Source organism: Microplitis mediator, chromosome 5 (genome assembly GCF_029852145.1).
Source record: "Microplitis mediator isolate UGA2020A chromosome 5, iyMicMedi2.1, whole genome shotgun sequence".
Lineage (NCBI taxonomy): Eukaryota > Metazoa > Arthropoda > Insecta > Hymenoptera > Braconidae > Microplitis > Microplitis mediator.
Window position 1 is genome coordinate 26,422,439 of NC_079973.1, and position 22,379 is coordinate 26,444,817.

Here is a 22,379-nt window from a genome sequence, read left to right on the forward strand (position 1 = left end):
GTCGTGACAAAATTATATATCACAAATATTTTAAGTAGCTTCTCCAAGATCCAACCATTCTTATTTTTAAATGAAACAAGAACCAGCAGTAACATAATTAAAATTACAATTACAATTACAATTACAATTAAAATTATTTATTGAGTAGGCATTTTTCTAATTAACTCTTAGTTTCATCCAGCCTAAATTCCTGTTGCCGTAATTGAAAATCAATTCGCATTAGCTACAAGTAATGAACAATAACTTCTTAAACTTATTTTGTTTTGCAATCAGCCTCTGAAGTAACATGAGTGTGAATGTAGCAGATCTCAGACAAATTTAAAATTATCAATAATTAGTCTAAATAATTAATAAAATAAAATTTTTAAAAAATGCGCATTTAAAAAATTTTCAAATTAATAAGTGCATTTTTTAAAAATTATTTACTCAGTTTATTTATCCCTGATTAAGAAAAATGATTTGCTCCATGTTAAGTGTACATCTATATATTAGTCGATTCAAATTGTTTTGAATCATTCCAAATTATTTTTTTTCAACAGGGATAATTTTAAATTTGTCTGACGTTCTGCTACATTCAAACTCATGAAGTAATTAGCGTGTAAGTAAACTATATACTTAAAGTAAAATAAAAAAAATGTAATTATCAACGCGTCATGTGCTTATTATCAGTGTGCATTGCTCAAGGTATTTTATTAGTTAATCCCTTAGCACATTGATTTATTGTTTCTTATCTTATTCTTATCACCAGTATAATTTTGAAAGCCTTTAAATACTTTTATGCGCAGTAGTTTGGATTCTTATGATATTAACAAACGTATTGATGTAAAAAATAAATTTTAAAAATAAAATTATTGTACTGGTGTTACACCGGTGTCTCTGGACTGTCCCACTCTTCGGCATTTTGTCGTGACAAAGATCTAGCGTCTGCTGACTCATGGATAACAAGACTCATAGAATCGCAGTACTGGATGTCAATAGCATGTTCTCCAGTTTGCGGGAGACTTTTCATAGAAAGAGGCGACTGGTCACTCTCAGGACTCAACGCGTGGGTGAAAACACTGTCGGACTGTGTGTGCGAGGGTGTAGAAAGTTCCGACACCAGAGGTGTCGACTCATCGTCGCTTTCACATGCGTGCAGTGACGGGCTAGATGATGTGCCAATCAATCGATCCTTTAGTTTTGTTAATTTATCTAAATTTGTCGGAACAGTCGGTACTATTATTTTTATTTCATCGGTTATTGTGGGTGTCGAGTGTCGGAGATTGTTTCCCAGCAGCGCGGATGACGGAATTTGTTTGGCTGGGACCTCATTCTTGGTGGGATACTCGTCAGTGGACTTTGAGCGATAAGCAGGTCGCGGTGAGGCTGTCGGTGAAATTCGCAGTGAAGTTGGACGGGCGGCAGTGCTGGTTGGTGGCTTCTTCTTCACGCGATTGTTGTAAGAATAAGTTGACCTGGTGCTTCGTTGAGAGGTGACACTTCGCTGTGAACTTGATCGATGCAATTGGGTCGTCGAACCCTGAGAACTGTCGTCTGAGCTTTCGGGCTCGTCGGGTACGGGGACCCAGTGGTAAATAGGAGACGGTTGCAGCAGGACGTAGTCTGTGTCGGGGGCTGTGGTGACACTGACTGACCGTGCTCGCCCACCTAGAAAATAATTCTCCAATAAAATTTTTTTCCACTCTGTATATTTATAACTATTCTACGTGTAATGGTTTTTTTTTTTCAAGTGTTTAATTAACTAGCATTGTCTGTAATAAGCTACCGAGTAATCTCGCTACGGTGTCTGATAAGACCTACCCTGACATCTGTAAAAATTAATAAAGCACAAGCGTTACTTATATATATTTATATAAATAATCTAATAAGCACACAAATTTTTAAATAAAACCAAATAAAATCATACAAATTAATTATTATTTTTTTTTTTTTATGTAACCGTTTATTGCCATCAATAAAGTTTAACAATATCCAATAATGTAACTGATGATGCAGAAAATTATGACTAATCTAATAATCATTGCTGGTGTAATAACAAAAATAAAGTAATGAGATCCATTTATTTATTTTCTGCATCGATTTTAAAATAATGAAATTATTATTTAACCGGCAATAGCCGCATACTTCTTATCACAGTTTTACATCAACTTTACACTGTAAAAAATCAGGACTGATTTGAATTCGAATTAATTCGGTCACTCAGAGTTTTTAAAAAGACTACTCCAAGTACGGAGTGATCTAGATTTTATTTAAATCCACATTCACTCAGATCTAGAGTTTTACTATCGAAATAAACTCTCCTTCGGAGTTAATTTCACTCGGGGGATTAAATAAAAAAACAGTCATCTGCTCCCTTCACTCCGAATTTACTCCCACATTCTTTACAGTATTAACTCTATCTATTTATTTATTAAATTTTTTTTTTCATAACAAAGTCATACGAACGTTTATTTATTTTTTTTATCCATTACTTCACAGTATAATGTACAAGTAATTTTCCAATAGGATTTTATCGACGTGTCCACGCCCATTTATTCATAAGTAAAAATAATATAATAATTATTTTTAATTTTTATAATCTTTGAGGTAACAATGATAATGATAATAATAATAGTAAGTAAGTAAACTGAGTGACAACACGTGAAAAAAAAATATTTACAAAAGTTGATTTATACTACAATAATTATTTAATGCTCATTATCAATTCACACGTCTTAATACTTATAAAACTAATACTATAATTGTTTATATTTATTTTGATTGGAGAAGAGTAAAATATAATCAAACATTTGATTAATTAGCCTCAGACATAGTCATCAGTAAATAATTTAAATAAATGATATTTATATTCTTTAAGATCTAGGTTTTGATTTTGATTAAATGCTTTGTGTACAAGCAATTATTTATTTAAATATATATAAAAATATCAGCCGCAAAATAAGCAATTTGAGAGACAATCAACGGAAGCTAATGTGAGCTGGCTGGTTCGCTATTTAATTGTGATATTATCGCATGATCTGACTAGAAGTGTGTGGCATAGTCGTTGTTGATGTCAGGGCTTTGGTCAGACTTCGGTGGTTCTTCGACTATAACCATAGGCAGTGAAAGTGGAAGAGAAGTAGGCTCACCTGGAAGTGAGTCTGGTGGTGGCACTACGCTGGGCGATGGTACGTTCAGTACATCCTCACACGCTTCTTCATTCAAAGTTTGAAGGGCTCCGCAAATCATCTGCTCTTCTAGAGTCACCTATTACGCCAAATACTTTTATGACATGCGTATTATTAAAATATTTATGTAAATTTCATTTATTTAAACGTAATTTCATGCATTATGGAAACTTATTATTGAAAATAATTTATTTAAATTACAAAATTATAAATTAGAGGATGAGGGTGATATTTTTTTTTTTTTACCTGAAACTGGTTCCGCAATAAATGTAAATGTGCGCATGACAAATAGTGGGAATGAATGAAAAACTCATATTTTATTTATTCAAATTGTTATTTTCTTTTTAATTTTTAAATTCTTACCTGCTTTTCCATAATCGAGTGTTTTGTAGAATCGCGTCTTGGTGGTCCATCTGTTCGGCTGATAGATTTTTCTTTATCTACATGCGTGAGAACTCTCGGGTTATTAACTTGAGTTTCTCTGACATCTATAAATATTTATTATACTTATAAATAATTTTCACATTAAGTATAATTTCTTAAAAATATTTTTATACCTTTGCGATTTATTTCCGGCTGGACTGTAAAACGGACACTACGCGGACCTTCTTCACAGGTTGTAAATGACGTTCGTTCTTGCTCGCGTAATGACACAATTACCATACGGAATAATTCCCAATCACCGAATGTCATTTTGAGTACCTGAAGTTAAAATAAAAATGATAAATCATAATTATAATCATTAATAAGATAAAAAAACTCAGTACCTGATCAGAGAACTAGTACTCGATCACTCCGTGTATATGTAAATTTATATTTAGTCAAATTTAGTACATATAGATATACAAATCCATGAAATAATCGGGTACTAGTTCCCTGATCGGATACTGGGTCTCATCTTAATTTTTTATTTTTCGTCTAAGGCAAGAGACCCAGTACCTGATCGGGTACTGGGTCTTTTATCTTAAATATTAAAATATTTTACCTCCTTCAATTCAGCCAAATCACAGTGCAACAAAACTTTGCCCGTGATATTATTTTCTCTAACAATATTTTTATAAGACTCAATATTATTTGGATTTAGTTCATCAACTTTAGACAAGAGATCACAAACACTATTAACAGACAAACTCGATAATTTTAACTCAAGAATGTCCGTGGGCAAAGTTGTAGTAGCAGATAATGATTTATTTATCAGCTCGACCGGCGGCATCGACATCCAGGGGGTTTGAGTCCAGTCATAAGCCATCGTAGGAACTTGCCAGGGTATTATAGGAGCTGGAGGAGGATACACTGATCCCTGTAAGCTTGGGGTCTTAGTGAGCTTAGCATGACGATTAGATAAATTAGTCCTATTTCCCCAGGGCGGTTCTATGACACTTTTCTGCCACGGATTTTTGTACATCGCCATACTTCCGTCATCCTCCATGCTCTGCTGTTCTTCTTTTATTTTTTTCTTAATATACGGATCAAGATTTATCGTAAACGGCAGGAATATTTTCATGTCACTGACAAGGAGATCGTTACGATGAACGCCAAGAAATGCGTCGAGTTTACGCTCATCTCTGTCTATTTCCAGAAGCGGTTGAACTTCTTTCAGCGTTGGTATTTGCGGCCGCACTCTGTAATCAGCAAATTATTACGCTGGATATTTAATTTCTTGTTATTTATTTCAAACTAAATAAATTTAATTGCTTACTTATCATATACAACTTTCAGAGGCGTTGTGTCATCACACTCGTCACCTTTGTCATAATGATGAATAATCCAGGATGTGCGGAAAGGCCATTGTTCGGTAATATTGATCCAGCTGGCTAAATGATACCAGTTGAAATCAATTTGGAATGCTTTCAATAATCTTCCTGTGTACACAAAGAATTGATTAATACATCAAACAACCCATAAACTGAATCAATATTAATTTACATATACAAGAGAGGGTAAAATAATAATTACCTGTAACATAGACAACATTCATCAGACGTCTCATACTACGCGGGTTAACGTCACTGAAGTAATCATCAGTAAGCAGCATTTTGTTTAAATCTTGGGCGCCACCCAAACGATTCAAGTTGCTGCCGATGCTGCTGGCAATTGACTCGCTCAGTCTCATTTTTCTGCTGCCTTTACGACTCGGTGGTTTTAATTTTTCATTGCTATTCATGACACTTGACTCGGTGCTCAGACGTCTGTTTGATACCGGATGATGTATCGAACTTGTGGTCGCGTAATTAACGCTCTCCTCGGTCTCATACCAGGTCCCCTTTTTGTAAAGCTGCGCAGTCTGTTGTGCAATTTTGACCTTACGCAGTCCGCTGTTCTGTAGATAGAAAGGCACATGGACCATATTCCGTAAATAATCATGACCTCCGATATTAGATTCGGTAAACAGTCGCCGGCTGTTAACTTCCACGGCTTTTGAAATAATGTGGGGGTCTATCGCGAGGATTATAATAAACGGGCAGCCGTTGTCGAGAAAAAGTGCTTGCATTGCGTCAAGAACGAGCAGCACTTTGTCTTGCTCGCAGCTGTCTAGTCCATCAACTATTAATACGAGTCTACTTTGTTGAGCGGTAAAACTATCCAGGCACTTGACCATTTCAATCATCAAAGTAACTTCGTACTTCAGCGTCTGTATAAATCCTTCGCTCTTTAGTGTGTCCAACTTGGCGATACTCCTTTGCAAATGTCGTCTTTGCGAGAATATCAATGCCCTGAATGTTCGGCTCCATGTGTACAAATTGGCAATGACATTGAAGGCTAGTAGCAGCGCCACAGTTATCATAATAATGTGGGCTGTGAATGGTTTTATAGTTTCGATATTATTGTAACTATCGACAAAGTATATGGTGACTACTGAGACCCCAACGACGAGGCTGAAGAAGCAGAATTCAAATATAACAATGTAGGGTAAGCAGCACAGATGCCTCCACCTCCAATTGCTGGTTGATTTAACTGGCTTAGGTCTGAAGGCTCGATACAGCCGAGTAACAAGTGATCCAAAGTCATTTTCAATAGAATCATACAGTGAACCAACCATTTGTACAACGGCATTCTCGCCGGCAGCTGTTGTTCCCACTCGTGTTTGATCAGTGAAATAAAATTTAATTGGCTGTATTGTTAGGCCATCATTTGTCTGGCTACCAGGAGGATGACAAAATATTACTTGGAGCAATAGTCTTAACGAATTGAGCTTGGTCGTCAAACCAACGTTGAACTTATACGGCCAACGCCAATCGTAATGATTGTTTGAGTACCACGTGAGTCCCAGCACTGTGTAAACTAGAGTAAGTGTCGATACGCCCACTATAATACCGATGATCCACGACATCAAAGCTAAGCCTACAGTAACTCCAACGAGTACAGAGACATGAATTGTGACGATTAATAGCAGTGTTGAGAATTGGAACGCAGGATCGATCCACTGCTTGGCAAAGTTTTTCATCTCTTCGCGTAACTTGTTTAGCAAAAAAGACTTTCCTGATCCCCATTTCGCGTACAGCCCTACGGTGATCGGTGTCGAGAGAGAGGGCTCGCTGAGAATATCTGCCAGAGCACTGCTGTATAAGTCGTATCCGAGCATATTTTCGTTGTCCTCATTAGTGTTGAGCCGACGGGCGCCGAAAACTTGCCCTAAAATAGTCTTTGGATGCTTCAAGTCAATATTATAAGGCGTCTCGCCTTGTCTATTGGGACGATAGAGCAGCTGGCTATTTTTTGGATTCCTTAAAAGTATTTCAACAATTGCTTTTGAACGGGCTCGCATTGCAATATGCAGCACCGTGTCTCCTTTATTATCCGTAGCATGAACTTTGGCATTTTTATCTAATAATAATTGGACTATATCACCATTACGTGATCTTACAGCGCGTAATAACGGCGTGTCACCATCTTTTGTTGCTATTTCGAGATCAGGATTTGCTTGTAATAGTAATTTTAATATCGATATATTACCTTTTTCCACGGCAATGTACGTAGCAGTCTTTCTATCTTTACCAGCAATATTTACGTCAACGTGTTTTTTTAAAAGCGCATCGACGACATTACGATGGCCATTTTTAACAGCGTGAATTAAATTTGTGTCGCCAGCACGGTCTTGGATATTAATGTACGCACCGGCATTGAGCAGAGCGGAGACTATCTCGTGATAACCTTCGCGAGAGGCTATTGCTAGTGCTGTGTACCCGTCTTTATCAAGTGCATTTACATTCGGTTTGTACTCCAACAGCAGCGTGATCACATCAACATAATTGCCGATAGCTGCGACAATGAGTGCCGTCCATGAATACATACCAGCTGTATCAACATTTGCTCCAGCTCTCAACAGAGTGTCGACTATTTCAAGGCTGCCTTTTCTCGCTGCCCAAATCAGCGCAGTTGTCCCGTACTTATCACCGACGTTAACTTTAGCACCGTTGACAATAAGCTCCTTGACTATTTCAGTGTGTCCTCGTCCTGCTGCCCACAGCAATGATGATATGTGATAATTTCCGTGAGCATTTACATCAGCACCCCGTGTTAGGAGCAACGTTACCGTGGACGTGTGGCCTTTGTATGAAGCCCACATGAGAGCGGTCCACCCTCCCAAGTCTCTGTGCTCGAGATCCGCTCCATGCTCCAGCAGTTCCAAGCACACGTCCGTATGTCCTTCTTTCGCTGCGCACAAAAGTGCTGTCCAGTTGTCGGCATCTTCGGCATTGACATCCGCCCCATGATTGATGAGCTCGCGGACGAATTGGATTTTACCTTTCGACGCTGAGAGGATGAGAGCTGTACTGCCATTCTGGTTTAAAAATACACCAATTAATCATTCCATTGAAATTAATTTCTTTTTTATTATTTTCTTGTTTTATAAAAAATATATATATTAATAATATCTACCTCATCACGGTCATCAATGGGCACTCTTTTATTCTCAAGAAAGTTTCTAAGAGCGATGAGGTTGTCCTCGGTGATGTAAGTGGCAAGGGGCCGGTAGCACAGCGACACCATCGAGTCCGACCGGTGGAGAGTCTGTGGAAATAAAAAATAAAAAGCTCACAGTTAAAAAATTGTAAAATATTTATTTGAATTTTTTTATTTCCATAAAATAAATAGCACACGGCGTTATCAAGGCACACAATATTAATGAGCTAGCCATTAAAAATTAAGAAAAATAAATAAATGTAAGCTGATAGATGTATCGTTGGTCGTTTTCGTAGTCGTAACTTTTTGTATTTTTGAAAATTAAACCTTACGCTCTGTGATGTTGCCGTAAAGTCGTACAGCGAGGACACGCTGTTCATCCAGGATATTATTGAGAGTTGCATTTTCTCGACTACTATTTTCCGTTACACGTCTCAACTACAACTGTCTGACTCTTCGACTGGGATTATTTTTCACAACTCGCTACTCCATGAGGTAGCAAGTAACCGAGTACTTATACAGCGAGTAAAATTGAGAAAGACTTTGATTTAAGTTTTTTTATTCCTTTTATGTCACTTACGACATTAATAAATATATATAAATATATACAAGCAAGTGTATTTAGCCTATTTGAATGTATATGGAATATCACCAACAAAGTAACGTTGACTACTATGTATTTAACTACTGTAATAATTCGTCGTGTCAGCAACTGTTGATGGAGATAAGACAATTTGGTTGCTTTTACTTGTAGACTGAAGGTGAACAAGCGAGTGATATCAGGTTTAGCTATTCATTTTTCATATCTAAAAATATCTATCAATTTTTCATATATTTTTCCTTTTACTATTATACTAATTACACTTGATAGCCACATTAAATTGTTACACAGCCACACTTAAGTTAATGATTACAAATATATATATATATATATATATTTATGTGTATGACTGATACGAAAAAAAAAGACATTTTTTTTTCCAAAAACTATACACAGAAAAAAAGAATTTCTTGGCGTAAGAATTATTTCGCCGAATGACTTGAAGACAAAAATTTTCTTCGGACTCACCTCAAAAATTTTTTTTTGCTTCAAAAAGTTTTTTTCTCGACCCAAGAAAATTTTTCCTTCCAATTTAGAGTGCAAAAAATTTCTTAGGACGAGTAAAAATTTTTCGCGCCAAAAAATCTTTTTTTTTGTGTACGGAAAATATTTTTCGAGGTGACGGAAAAAATAGTCAATTTTTTAAAATCAGTCTAATGTATATATAAATATAAATAACATAAATCTCATGCAATGACATTTATCAAAGGTCTGATGTCTGTTGTTTTTATTTAGAAAAATAAAATATTAATTATATGAAATAATAAATAAAAATAAAAAGTAGCAATCAAATGATTTCGTTGGTTAATAGCCCGGACTAACCGTCTGCGAGTGACGTCTAATGCCGATGCTGAACTTGCGACCGGGTCCGTCGCCGGTGAATGTGATTGTCGGTACAGGAATATGTGGAAAATGATAATGATGATGATTGCTGTTATGAGAACGTAATTCCTCGGCTTCGCCGGTTCCTGATATGAAATTTGACCAAGAATGCGGCTGAGGCATATGAAGACGCAGCAATGGCAGTCGTGATTTTCTTCTGGACGAAAGTAAACCTGAAGCTGCGGCGACTTCATCAGGACCCATGTCGTCACTGATAGTTGTGCAAATTGAATTTCTTGACTGGGTTGCACTGTGAAATTGTCTTTCAGGGTCTTTAGTTATAAAATTACGGGGCACTTGGGAAGAAACGCCGATAAGACTCGTTGCGATACTGGAACTAATGGCCATATTAGTGATGCTAGATTTTCGCTTATTATTTCTAATTCCTATCATAGCTTCGCAATCCTCTTGTTCCACTTGACTGTTCATATTCAAATTATCTGACGGGCATTCCGTCGTAGCTGAATTTTTTGAAGAAATCGGAAGCTCAGAAGTGGGCTCACGAACTGAAAATTCTTCGAAATCCGGAACTTGAAGTGTCGATACTTCAGAATCTCCATTATTTTTTGATACTTTATTGTCAAGTGGAAGAGCTAGTCGGCTCAGTTTAATGTCTTTATCTTTTATTTCAAGAGACGTGTGTCCAATTTTCAATGATTTAGCGTTGAGTTGAACCAAAGAGTTGAAACAAGTCTTTTCTTCTTTCTCCGTCTCCTTACTCTCTTTGTTATTTCTAGTCTGGTCTTCATTGTCATCGATGTCAATGCGGTAAACTGAGCACGCAATCTTGACCTCTCTGCTAGAGTTGTCAGCCTTCCGCATGGCATCCTTCGATTCAGCTTATCATTAAGCTTCTCTTCTTTAAATTGTCCTTCGCCACTCAGAATCACGTTTTAATTTGGGCGTAAAGCTGCGAGAAAATTATTGCCGACAAGTTATCGACTTTAATTGACAATAAAAAACCAATTATTATTTTAATTACTTAAAATTAAAATTAAAAAGTAAATTAATTATAAATTGTGTGAATTTATTATTCTTAGAAAATTAAAGACAAATAAAATTTTTATTACACCCGAGATAAAATTAATTGCTTGCATCATCTGATACATGACACGCAACCGTGGATGATAAATTAAAATTTTTTATTAAAACAATTAAATTCCAGACAAATAAATTTATATAAATAAATTATTTTTTTTAAATTTACGGACCCTAGATAAATTGGTGAGTCTAAACATCTTCTCCAAATTTCTCGTCGACATATTTTCAAATTTCTTTACAAACTTTTAAAGTTTTTCTTCATAATTGCATTTGTCAATTTATTTTAAAAATATAAACAATAAATATACGAATATATTAACAATAAAAAAAAATCTAAGGCGTTAATGATCACTTGTAATTTAAAAAATTTAGAGATAAAAAAATTTATACTGATAAAAGTTAAAAAAATACTGTCGCACTAGAGACACAAGAGCGAATGAAACTCAAAGAGATTCAACTCGCGTATTACGCGGTGGAATATATATCTTGTTAGTTATATTCCGAAAGTTATATGTATAGTTATATATATATATATATATATATTTGTGCTCGTGCTCGTGGTGTTTCCCCACATTGTGGATCAACATTTATACGCGACAGATCACAAATATGTAATTCTCAATGTGTACACATTGTTAGAGATGTGCTCCTGACTGGCTCGCAACTCGCTAACAGTTGCAAGTTTATTTGCAATCATTTATTTTTTTTTTTTTTTGTATCCAACACAAGCTTCTTTGTGGAGAATTCATTTCAATCAAACGATTCTTCGACATCCCATTAACTATTGAATTTATGTTGATACGAATGCTCTATTTTATTTTATTTATTATTAGATCTACAGAATCAATAAAAAGAAAATCAATATTTAATATGCAAGCTTTGCACTGAGTAGCGCGATGAATTGTAATCAGCGGTGAGTTTGAAGAGTCTAATTATTTAAATGGACTGTTAATTTTACTTATTAGCTTATCTTGTTTTATGTTATGTTTACTATGACCTCATATTGTCGGTTGTAAAATTTAAATAATTTTTATTTACATGTTGATACTACAACAAGTACATTAATTTAAACATGTATAGATTTATAAACAAAAATACATATATTTACATACATTTCAGTGAAAATGCGGTATGACAATGTCAGTAATGCCAGAATGAAAATGGAACGACGGTCACGGTGAAGTAAGAGCCAAAAAAGTCTACGTCAGAGTCCAGTTGACAAAATGCCATAAAATATATTTTAAAAAAATAACGTCTGGCAGTAAAATTTTAAGCCTTAAGAAGTCGGAAAAAATTATTAAAAATTTTTTAAAATTAAATTAATGTGAAGTTTATTCGCTTTTGTTTACTCTACACTGAATCGAAAGTCTTTTTATCATGAGGAGAGTCTACAGTAATTTTTGTCCAAGTTTTCTATCAACAAAACTTGTAAATGCAAAGATAAGAACGAGGTTTGATGCATTACTCTATAATCTAGTAGTCCACGTTTGATTTTTAGAAAATGTTTATTTGTTTAGGAGAAGAACGCGGGCAAAGTTCAAATTTACCGCGCAAGTGCAACAAGGATAGTATCGTTCGTCGACGAGAGTGATAGAGAAAGTAAAGAAAATTTCCCTTAAAGTGGAGTTATAGGAGAAAAAAGCTACGGGAGGTAGAATTTTAAATTATTTTGATAATTTTAATCAGGCCTTTTTAAATTAATCGACGGGTTTTCCTCATCTTTGAACTTGATCGTGACGGTTCAAAGAAAGTCATTTAAATTTCATTTGTCTGATAAGAATTGCGCGCGCTATTGTGATAATATTTAAATATATATATAATCTTTTAGATGATTGTCATTTAAAGAACTTACTCCGCGATTTAAATTTTTTGAAAATCGCGCCGTGGGAATAAATGCAATAATTCTGTGAAATCTGAAAATATTCCAGAATTAAAATGAATAATTTTGATAATTAATAAAATTACTGAATAAAAAGAGTCAATGTTTTCTTGAGTTTGTTGTGAAAAAAAAAGTTTACCTTGTTTTTTTTCCACAAAGAGCGAAGTGCTTGCTGACAAGCTTGAATAGATCCATAAGAAGTGTATCGTGAACCGAAAATCAAGGACGTAAATGATCCAGAAGAAGAACGACTACTTGTACCACTCAATAAACCCGTTCCTTCAGAAAGGTCAATTTGAATATCCGACGCGGAATTCATAGCTCTAGATCTTTTTCTTCCTTTTCTTATACTCTACCGTCAGCTAATTTCCGTAGTACCGTTTTTACTGTTTTCGCAAACAAGATCCTTCATAATTATTATTTTATACTAATTGCCAATTAAAATAAATTCATGATTCAAATAATCGCTTCTTATTCTTTACTTCATATCACAGTAAATTAAAATTTTTAAAATATCAGAGTAAAAAATTTATTGTCTGTTTTTATTTCTTAATAAATTTATTTAAAAAATAATAACCGAATGTTAACGGATTAATACTGATATTATTCAGTCGGAAGGTAAAACACATCGCGGCATTGAAGATGACTAACCGCACTGGACGACTCGAAAGATAGATAAAAAAAAAAAAAAAAGACCATTCGACTTTGCTTGATAACTGACAGCCAGCAGTACTGGCTACGACAGATACATTATCTTTTTACTTAACAGAAGTCCAACTGATAGCAAAGACGTAAAAAATAATCGGGAAAAAATAATAATAGTGCTATAGATTTATTTTCTCAGATGACACATCGAGTTTAATAAAAAAATAATTAATTATTATGGTAACAGTACCTCGTGTAATCGATGAGCAGTATCGTGAGACCTTTCTTTGAAGAAAAAAAATTGGTTTTTTCTATAATCCGGTTGTAATGAAACTTGTCTATAAATTTTAACGTTGCTCGAACGGTTTTTTTTTTTAATCAAGTGAGACATTTTAAAAGTCAATGTCAGTATTTTAATTACAAACTCGCGGAAAATCGGACAAGAAGGTAAAAATATATATTTATTATTACAATGATAACACTTTCTTTTAAAACTTGTTTAAATAAAAGTAATCAGTTGATACTTTTATTATTCCATCGGTTAACTTAATGAGTAATAAAGTCCCAAGACTTGTTGTGTTCAATTTTTTACATAAATTATTTAATGTAACTTAATATTATGCAGCACGAGTAATTAGAGTACTTGCAAAGTTCATTTTGAAATCTAGCACGGACTTTATCACTTGTACACTTACATCCGAACGATAATGTGCCATATGTATGTGTATATGTTAACAGTATATCATAAAAAAATATAAAATGAAGACAAGTTACAACTGATCTACACTCTCGTCGAGAAAGTGTGTCGTAAACTAGTATTTTCTAACTGGCGAAACAATACGTTCAAAAGGCGCATTGTGAGTGTCCTGTCATTGTTGAAACAGGTGATATGAAGAAAAATACTTTAGTGCACGATCGAGTATTGTAATACAACTACAACTATTATACTGTTTCGTGTCAATTGTCCTTGCGAATTCAAGGCAACGATTAGACGTGCGATTAGCTTCGCATATATTATCGACACGCTACGGCGAAGAAATTTTTTTAGCTGTCATTAAATTATTTAATACTTTATAATGGCGCGAAAAATAATATTTAAATATTTTTACTCGTGGAAAATTTTATTTTATAATAATTGATGTCATTTTTACTGAGTACAAATAACTGTCAAGTTAAAAGCAAATAAAATATTACGGAAAATTTTATACGGAGTAGAGGTACCGTCTTTCGGCGACTTCAAGGCCAGTTTTAGATACGAAAAATTTTAATAAAATAATTTTTAAAATGAAAATGTTCTTTATACTTTTTCATTTATTTAAATAGAGTATTAAATTTAAAAAAATAGAGCAGTTGTCACAAACGATATTTGTACTCTATTTGTTTTGAATTAATGTTAGGATATTATATGCGAATTCATGTTGATTTTGAATTAATTAATATTCAAATCCTTTGATGAATATAAAATTGTATTAATCATACCAAGTATCGAGTACTAACAAAGTTTGTTTAATAATTTAAATTTTGAAAATAATTAATCATCTTTAACTCCCAATATTGGGACATTGATAACGTTAATAGTATGCGGAAATTGCGGCAAATTTGCACTGCATATTAAAGATTTAGTATAATTATTTGAAGTCAATATTAGTAGAGCGTGAATTTATTTACGTTAATGTAAGTTTACTAAATATTAAACTTGTCTGATGCATTTGGTTTTGTTATGTGATAAAATATATAGTACTAACAAAATTATACTATTTTTACTATAAAAATAATTATCTTTTTTAGCTCAGAAGATTGGATTATCGATAACGCTAATGTATTATGAAGGACACTGGAGATAAGATTAAAACCGCAATCCCACGATTCTTTACACGAGACTACATGTCGAAATAATAAAACATAAGAATGAAAAATTATAATTATCACAAAAAATTACCAACTCTGTTGATGATCCATTGGTTGGCCACCAGTTGATATCCGATAACCATGGAAACGAACTCATTGTTCAAAGTATTTATTATAAAAATATAATCGTAACTCTACCCAACATCAACTAAAGCTCTAGATACAATTATTAACATACGCAATTACTTTTAAAATAAAAACAAAAATTGACCTGAGGTCTTGCTGCAGTAAAAACAAAACTAACAATAAAGTCTACTTAGACTTACGACAGGAATAAACATTATCAGCAAAATTATTTTCTACCAGGAAGTACGAAAAGACATGACGTATGACATGACCCATTGTACTGCTATCAGGTCTTCAGTTTTGTGTATAATTATAATTATCAATGCGTATAACGATCAATAGTTAAGTACAACATTGAATTGTCTACTTATTATGTACAAACATACATACTGAGGATTTAAAGACTTACCAGTTGATTGTATGCAGATTAATTATTGGCAAATTGTATTCGTTCATCAATCGCATGGCACGATCTACAAATAAAATAAATTCATTGTAATTTTATTTTCATATTTAATCCATCAGCAATTTACTATAATTATAAGTATAATTAAAAGATAAGATATAGTAATTAAATTATTTAGTCGTTTTATTAATTACTTATAAGTAAAAGTACTGAGTCCAGGTCACATCAACGTGACAAAAAAATTCTACTTGATAACTCAAGTAATTTTTTTATGATAAATAATTAAATAATAGCGATAATTATCAAGTACAGAAACCGTACCTCCAACAATCGTTGATAGTTGATCACATCAGACAAAAGAACCCAAGATGACTTGATTTATATTAATAATATATATGTATTATATTACGTTTCATGTATTTATAACCTTAGTGTACTCCGAGGCCTTATTGGCCTGGTTTATTGCTGATACAAGATTGATAAACATCAGTTACATTTTAATATAATATTTAAAACACTTAAAATTATTTATTGTTGGACAATTGATACAAAGCTAGCAGTAGATGCAAAAAACACGTCACCGTTGAGCTGAAATTTTTTATACGTTTTTCATTGACTCCATTTCAGTTTTAAATCTGGCTGTCAGTTGGCGCCACCGTGACAATTCAAAATCAGCTGGCGTATAGATCCGCGAGCCACCACGTGGAGGATAAAATGATTTTATGAAATAGAAATAGAAATTTATGTACGTCAACGTCAGCGTCAGTTTTGTTTACGTTATTAAATACTGATATATTTTTTATTTTATATTTATAAATAATGACGGATAAAATGATCGCTCTGCCTCAGAAAAAATATTATCGGCAACGCGCACATTCAAATCCGATTGCTGATCATTGTATTGAGTAGTAAGTAATTGTTAAGGTTAATTATTATATTATTTTAATTAATTAAAAATTTATTTCAGTCCCACAAAACCCGAGTTGATGGACTGGAGTTCATTGTATCCGGATTATTTTTCTGATTATCAAGATGACAAACAGAAACATAAAGTTGAGTTTGCGGATATTGGCTGCGGTTACGGCGGATTGCTGGGTAAAATTGAATTATAGAAAACATATTATTTTTTATCAGACAATAATATTAAATGGATCTGTTTTTTTGGACTAAATTAAGTTACGCTATCGGGAATGTTTCCGGACAATTTGATACTGGGTATGGAGATCAGAATAAAAGTGTCTGACTATGTCATGGACAGGATCGCTGCCTTGAGATCCCAATATCCAGGTCAATATAAAAATATTGCTTGTTTGAGGACAAATGCTATGAAGTATTTGCCAAATTACTTCAACAAAGGACAGGTATTCAATTATTTATATAAATTTTATTTCTGTCTGAACCAAGTGGTAATTTATAAACGTTTACATTACAGCTGAAAAAAATTTTCTTTCTGTATCCAGACCCTCACTTTAAAAAAGCTAAACACAAGTGGAGGATTATCAACAACACACTATTAGCTGAGTACGCATACATTTTAGCTGAACAGGTGAATAAATGTATAGATGATAGATGTTGAGGCGAGCGAATAGTTAAAAACTAAGGGCGTGTTCAGAAATACACTCTAGAGATTGATAAATATTTATCCAGGTGTTTAATACTTGGAAAGTCACGTGGTTTAATTAAAACCAGAGGATTTTAGGATAATGTCGAATTTTTTCTCTGGTTTGACCAGAGGATATTTGTAGACGCAGTTGCATGTTTCTCTTCCGGAGTGTATTTGTGAAGACGCCCTCAGCTCTCCGTTAAATAAAAATTGAATATTTAAAAGCTGATCAGAATTTTGTCGATTCAAATCGAATAATTTGAAAAGTTACGAATAATTCGAACGCGATTCACACACCCTTAATAGATGAGTTATTATTTATTAACAATGAAACCTTTTAGGCGATAGTGTATACAATGACGGACGTAAAAGATCTACACGAATGGATGGTTAAGCATTTTGAAGACCACCCTTTGTTCGAGAGAATTTTAGGTGATGAATTGGTAAGTTTATCCGTGTTATATTTATTTATACACCAGAAGTTGTATTGATTTTTTTTGTGTAACAGGAGACGGATCCAATTGTCCCGAAACTCTATGAAAGTACCGAAGAAGGTCAGAAAGTCACGAGGAATAAGGGAGACAAATTTTTGGCTGTGTTTCGACGTATACCCGACAAATACGTACCTGATGATAAAAGATAGCTTTGGCTATTGATTTTTTTCGTTCTTTTGTATTCAACATTAATATATTATTTTAACTGAAAATTTAATTGTATCTTGTGTTGATCAACATTTTATATCAAATAACGATAATAAATTTTTTTTTTTTAAGTAAACTGCTCAGTTGCAACTTTAAAAATAATAATATTCAAATTATATTTACGTTTGATGTAGCGGACGTAATATCTCTTTGCTCAACTTTTTATTTACAGTTCGTTTGAAAACATTCATGGAAGTAATATCCCTGGAGCTAAAGGATCTTCCAATTTAATTAAATTTAATGTGTAATATAATATTCCAAGTTGAAATCAAATAGCTATTTATTTTTTCATGTTCTCTGTTATTAGTTATCACAAATGAAGTAATTCAAGGATCGTTTGAGATTTTATAATGAGTAATCATCAGTTTATTTTATTAAATTTCACTTCATACATTTTTATTTAATTTTGTTTATTTTTTAAAATAAATTTTAAGGTACATCTTGCAGCAACCAACTGATTCCCAATTTGATAATACTGGAGCAATCGTCATATTTTTAGATGCTTCCGGTGCAAAAATATCCTCGGTCATTATTAATTATTTTTTTAATGTTTCATGCTCATCTATGGAGACCAAAATTCCTCGAAATCTCTTTTTGCTCATCAACATTCACAAGTTTACGAGTAAAATCATCAATTTTAAATAACCCAAGACCCATTTCTATAATTAATTGTTATGTTCTGAGCTGTTTCTGTCAACAGTTTCGCTTCATGATTATATATAATAACATCAGACAAATACTTTTTTATCAATTTGTAGGTTTTATCTAAACATTAAATCAGATTAATTGCACAGTACAATCACGCGTTCTGCACATTTATTATTACTTTGTATTTATGGTAAAATTACGAGCTCGACATGACGATTTATTGGAACATGAAGAATATAAAAATGATCTCGTGACGGGTAGATAAAATGAAAGTTTATCTCGCGTGTTGACTATATTCAAGTCACCCTCAATCATTAACGTCATCTCTACTCTCTGACAATTAATGGAGCTACAATATTAAATATTTCTGTACGCCGAGATCAGAATTTCAATAAGGAAGTTGATATTTCTGGCTTTAATTATTCTTTGAAAATTACAGCGTGTTAATTTCCTAGTAACAATGATATTATGCAAGTTGTTTGAGCAGAGTACTTGACAAAATACTTGATGCAAAAGATATAAGATCTTGTGCGTAGTTGTTAAAAGTTTTCAATGAAAAATTTAAATAGATTTGAACAAGTCTTGTGCAAAGCATTCAGCAATACTTGTCAGAATCAATGCAGTAACATAACGAGCCAGAGTATTGACCTCCCTGATTAAAAAAATCGATTTAAAGGGATTCAAAAAAAAATTTTTTTAGTACTTTTGAATACTTTTGAATACCTTGAATATTTTTGAATCTCTCTCCTTATGGGAATTTAACATTGCAAATCCCTTTCAATCGATTTTTTTAATCAGGGCTAATCTTGAGCAAGAATCTTGATAAAAAATTGCTCAAAAACTTTTCCAGAAATGAAACAAAGCATATTTCCGTCACTCTTTATTCACAATACGGTGGAAAGTATATACATATATACTCTAAAGTGTAAAAAAGGGCGCAAGTTACTGGAGCAAAAACTTGGAGAATTCTTGTGCAAGAAATCTGTTTAAAGTTTCTTGTACAAAAGTTCAATCAATATTCTGCACCATAATTTTGATAATTTTTGCGCGACATTGTTCAATATTGTTCCTAGGGTGCATTAAATTAACGGGAAAAATTTACTAGACGAAATTCAACGCAATAATTAATTCGCCAATAGAAGGAATTGATAATCTAGGATGATTGGTTCTCTGGAGGATTATACTTCGAATAACCATCTTCTATAATTAATTAGGGATTATATAGCGCTCCGATTACTTGAAGGGGTATTACGCTGCAGGCATTCACCAGATTACATCAGAGAGTCTGACAGAACTCGACCATTACTACTGATTTGTCCTGTTGCTAATAAAATTTAATTTAAAAGTATACTTTTGATGGTTTTGTGATTGCGGGTATGGTTTCCTCAACGCTATTGAACTAATTAAGTCAAAGCAAATCGAAAACATGGCATTCAATTGGCGGTAGGTTTCCAATAATTTACGCATATTTAAATGTACTTTACTTTAAATCAATTTTTTTTAAATATCTGCTTGATTATTTTAACGGCGTAGGCGTTGATCTGATGGTATTTCATGTTGCATATATAAAAGACTGTAATATTTACGGATGCTCCTGAGTAATTAGTTTACTACAATAATTGAGTACAACAGAAAATACTTGACATACCAGCACACGTATTTATAAAGCAGTGGCAAATATTTTTGAAATAAATAAATGTTTTATGGACTAAAACTACGAGGATTAATTATAAATTATGTTTTTCTGGTCCATCTATTGAGCGAGTAAAATTACTGCCGCTTAAATAAATATATTTTATGTAACACTTGGTAGTTATCTTTAACATTATCTAGATGTTGTTGGTATTTGTGATATTTAAATTCAACTGATTAAGGGCATTCTCCGACATAGCCCTCCACTTTTTGAAATATTCAATGACCTTGAACTGTCAAAACAGTATTAAAATTTTATTAATTCATTTTAAAAAAATTGAAGCATTAATTGAAAAAAGGACAACGCAGTTACAATTTCGAAAAAATACAGATTTTTGAAGAAATTACTCACAGTTAAAATCAATAATGAGTCGAACGAAATTAATTAAATAAATTTTAGCCTAAAAAATTTGACATTCCAAATTATAATATTGACATGAAGATTTTACTGAAATTTATTTAACAAATTTTGTTTAACTCCTAATTGATATCAACTGTAAAATATTTTTTTAAATCTATGTCTCGGCGAAATTGTAACTGCGTTGTCCTTTTTTCAATTAATGCTTAAACTTTTTTTTAATTAATTATCAAAATTTCAATACGGTCATTACAATTGAAAGTCATTGAATATTTTAAAAAAGTGGGGGACACTGTTTGAGAATGGCCTTAAATTTGCCGTCGAAAAAATTCCACCGTAATTTTATTACTTTGGTTAAATTTAAAAATATGAATGCAATATAAAATTTAAAAAACTAATTATGAAAATACACAATTTATATTAATTATAATTTATAATAAATTCTCTCATCATTAAAATCTACATATACTCGTAGTATTTGTGAATACCCTTGAAAATTATTGAACATTTAATTATTATCTTCACTATCCCACTTCTCTTCACATTTAATTGACCATTGTTTGGCCCATAATTATTTGTTATCTGATTTTGGACATGTGTTGACAGCTCATGTTATTTGAAATTGGCTATTTTATATAAATGTATATATAACATTTAATACATAAATTTATTTAATTAATAGAGACCAACATAAAATAATTAGATTGGAAAAAATAAAAATGTTGATTTTACTCGTCAATAATTTTAGTCATTAATCAAATACTTAATTATGTAAAATTCTATCCAGTTATAATAAAAAAAATTAAAAGGCTATGAGACGCTTTTACGCTTATTTTATATTATTACCAAGCTCGTAAAAAGTAGAGCAAGAAAGAATACTCAAGTAAAAAAACTAGTAATGTAATTAAGTTCCACTCTTGATATCTCATTTTCCAGCTCATTTTGCATTTTGTCTGGAATTTAAATGTTACATTTAATTAAATTATAATTTATACTACCATCAAAGAATATCAATTTAATAAATATATCAAAAAATCGATTAACATATATTTTTTAAATATAACAAATTAAAAATATTATTAATTAGAAAAATGGTTACAATACATAATTTCGGTAGATAAATTTTTAGTGAAATACTAAATAGTTGTGTTGTAATGACAAAAGTTATAATTTTACTCTTCCTCACTCCTACTGACCCCATTTTAGTCATCGTAGTTATTGATGAGTTGATTTATATTCAAAATTCTAAAATACCCATCATAAAGCTCTATATAATTATCGGAGTTGATAAAGAATCAAACAAAATAAAGGAAAAAAAGTTTTTATATTTTGACAGCTTAAAAGCTTTTGTCTGACAGGAATCAAAGTTTATAAAATCAGAAGTAATAATTAACTAAAATCTATGACGTAGTTTTTTTACGTTAACATGAAGAGTAAATTTAGCCGCGTAGTAGATTGTAAATTATTGAGAAGCTTCAATAATTTCTCAACGTATTCACATCTATCATATAGATTACGTCCTCATGTAAAAAATTTTTATTCGTATTTAAATATAAGCTTCTTGTACCTACAAGTGTATGCTTTGAATAATAAACTTATATATATTTATAAATGATTAATTATAAGCTTCACATGTATCTTATTATTTTAAATCTTTCAGTAACTCGTTCGTTATTTTTAAGCCTTTGCTACTGAAATCAGGATGAAAAATATCGTACACTTTAGCGTTGCTAATTCGTGTGATCTGATTCATCAGATAAAACAAAAACCTCCGGCATTGGGAGAATATGTATATGAAAAGCTTGCAACATAGCAGGATATAAATGTTGACTGACGTTGAACATTACCGGAATACTTGAATTTCCTTTTACATGCAT

At 32.4% G+C, this 22,379-nt stretch overlaps 2 protein-coding genes across 10 annotated transcripts; one reads left to right on the top strand and one right to left on the bottom strand.

Annotated features, from left to right (window-relative positions):
• Positions 1-416: 416 nt before the first annotated feature.
• On the bottom strand, positions 417-16,059 carry LOC130668949 (kinase D-interacting substrate of 220 kDa). 9 transcript variants are annotated; one of them, XM_057471526.1, is made up of 10 exons: positions 15,822-16,059; positions 15,504-15,567; positions 8,049-8,180; positions 5,124-7,950; positions 4,867-5,029; positions 4,153-4,789; positions 3,725-3,869; positions 3,531-3,655; positions 3,129-3,246; positions 417-1,647 (listed from the first exon to the last, which is right to left on the bottom strand). In XM_057471526.1, exons 3-10 carry the CDS (start codon positions 8,157-8,159, stop codon positions 863-865), a joined length of 4,911 nt encoding a protein of 1,636 aa, XP_057327509.1. In that variant the 5' UTR covers positions 8,160-8,180; positions 15,504-15,567; positions 15,822-16,059; the 3' UTR covers positions 417-862. The 9 variants fall into 9 exon arrangements, with proteins under 9 accessions (XP_057327509.1, XP_057327506.1, XP_057327504.1 ...); XM_057471523.1 differs by having other exon boundaries at positions 15,060-15,567; XM_057471519.1 differs by lacking the exon at positions 3,129-3,246 and adding an exon at positions 9,496-10,465 and having other exon boundaries at positions 1,288-1,647.
• Positions 16,060-16,183: 124 nt separating this feature from the next.
• On the top strand, positions 16,184-17,851 carry LOC130668951 (tRNA (guanine-N(7)-)-methyltransferase). Its single transcript, XM_057471527.1, has 6 exons — positions 16,184-16,408; positions 16,468-16,595; positions 16,677-16,861; positions 16,933-17,046; positions 17,445-17,546; positions 17,612-17,851. The coding sequence occupies exons 1-6, from the start codon at positions 16,320-16,322 to the stop codon at positions 17,744-17,746; spliced, it is 753 nt and encodes a 250-aa protein (XP_057327510.1). The 5' UTR covers positions 16,184-16,319; the 3' UTR covers positions 17,747-17,851.
• Positions 17,852-22,379: the final 4,528 nt, after the last annotated feature.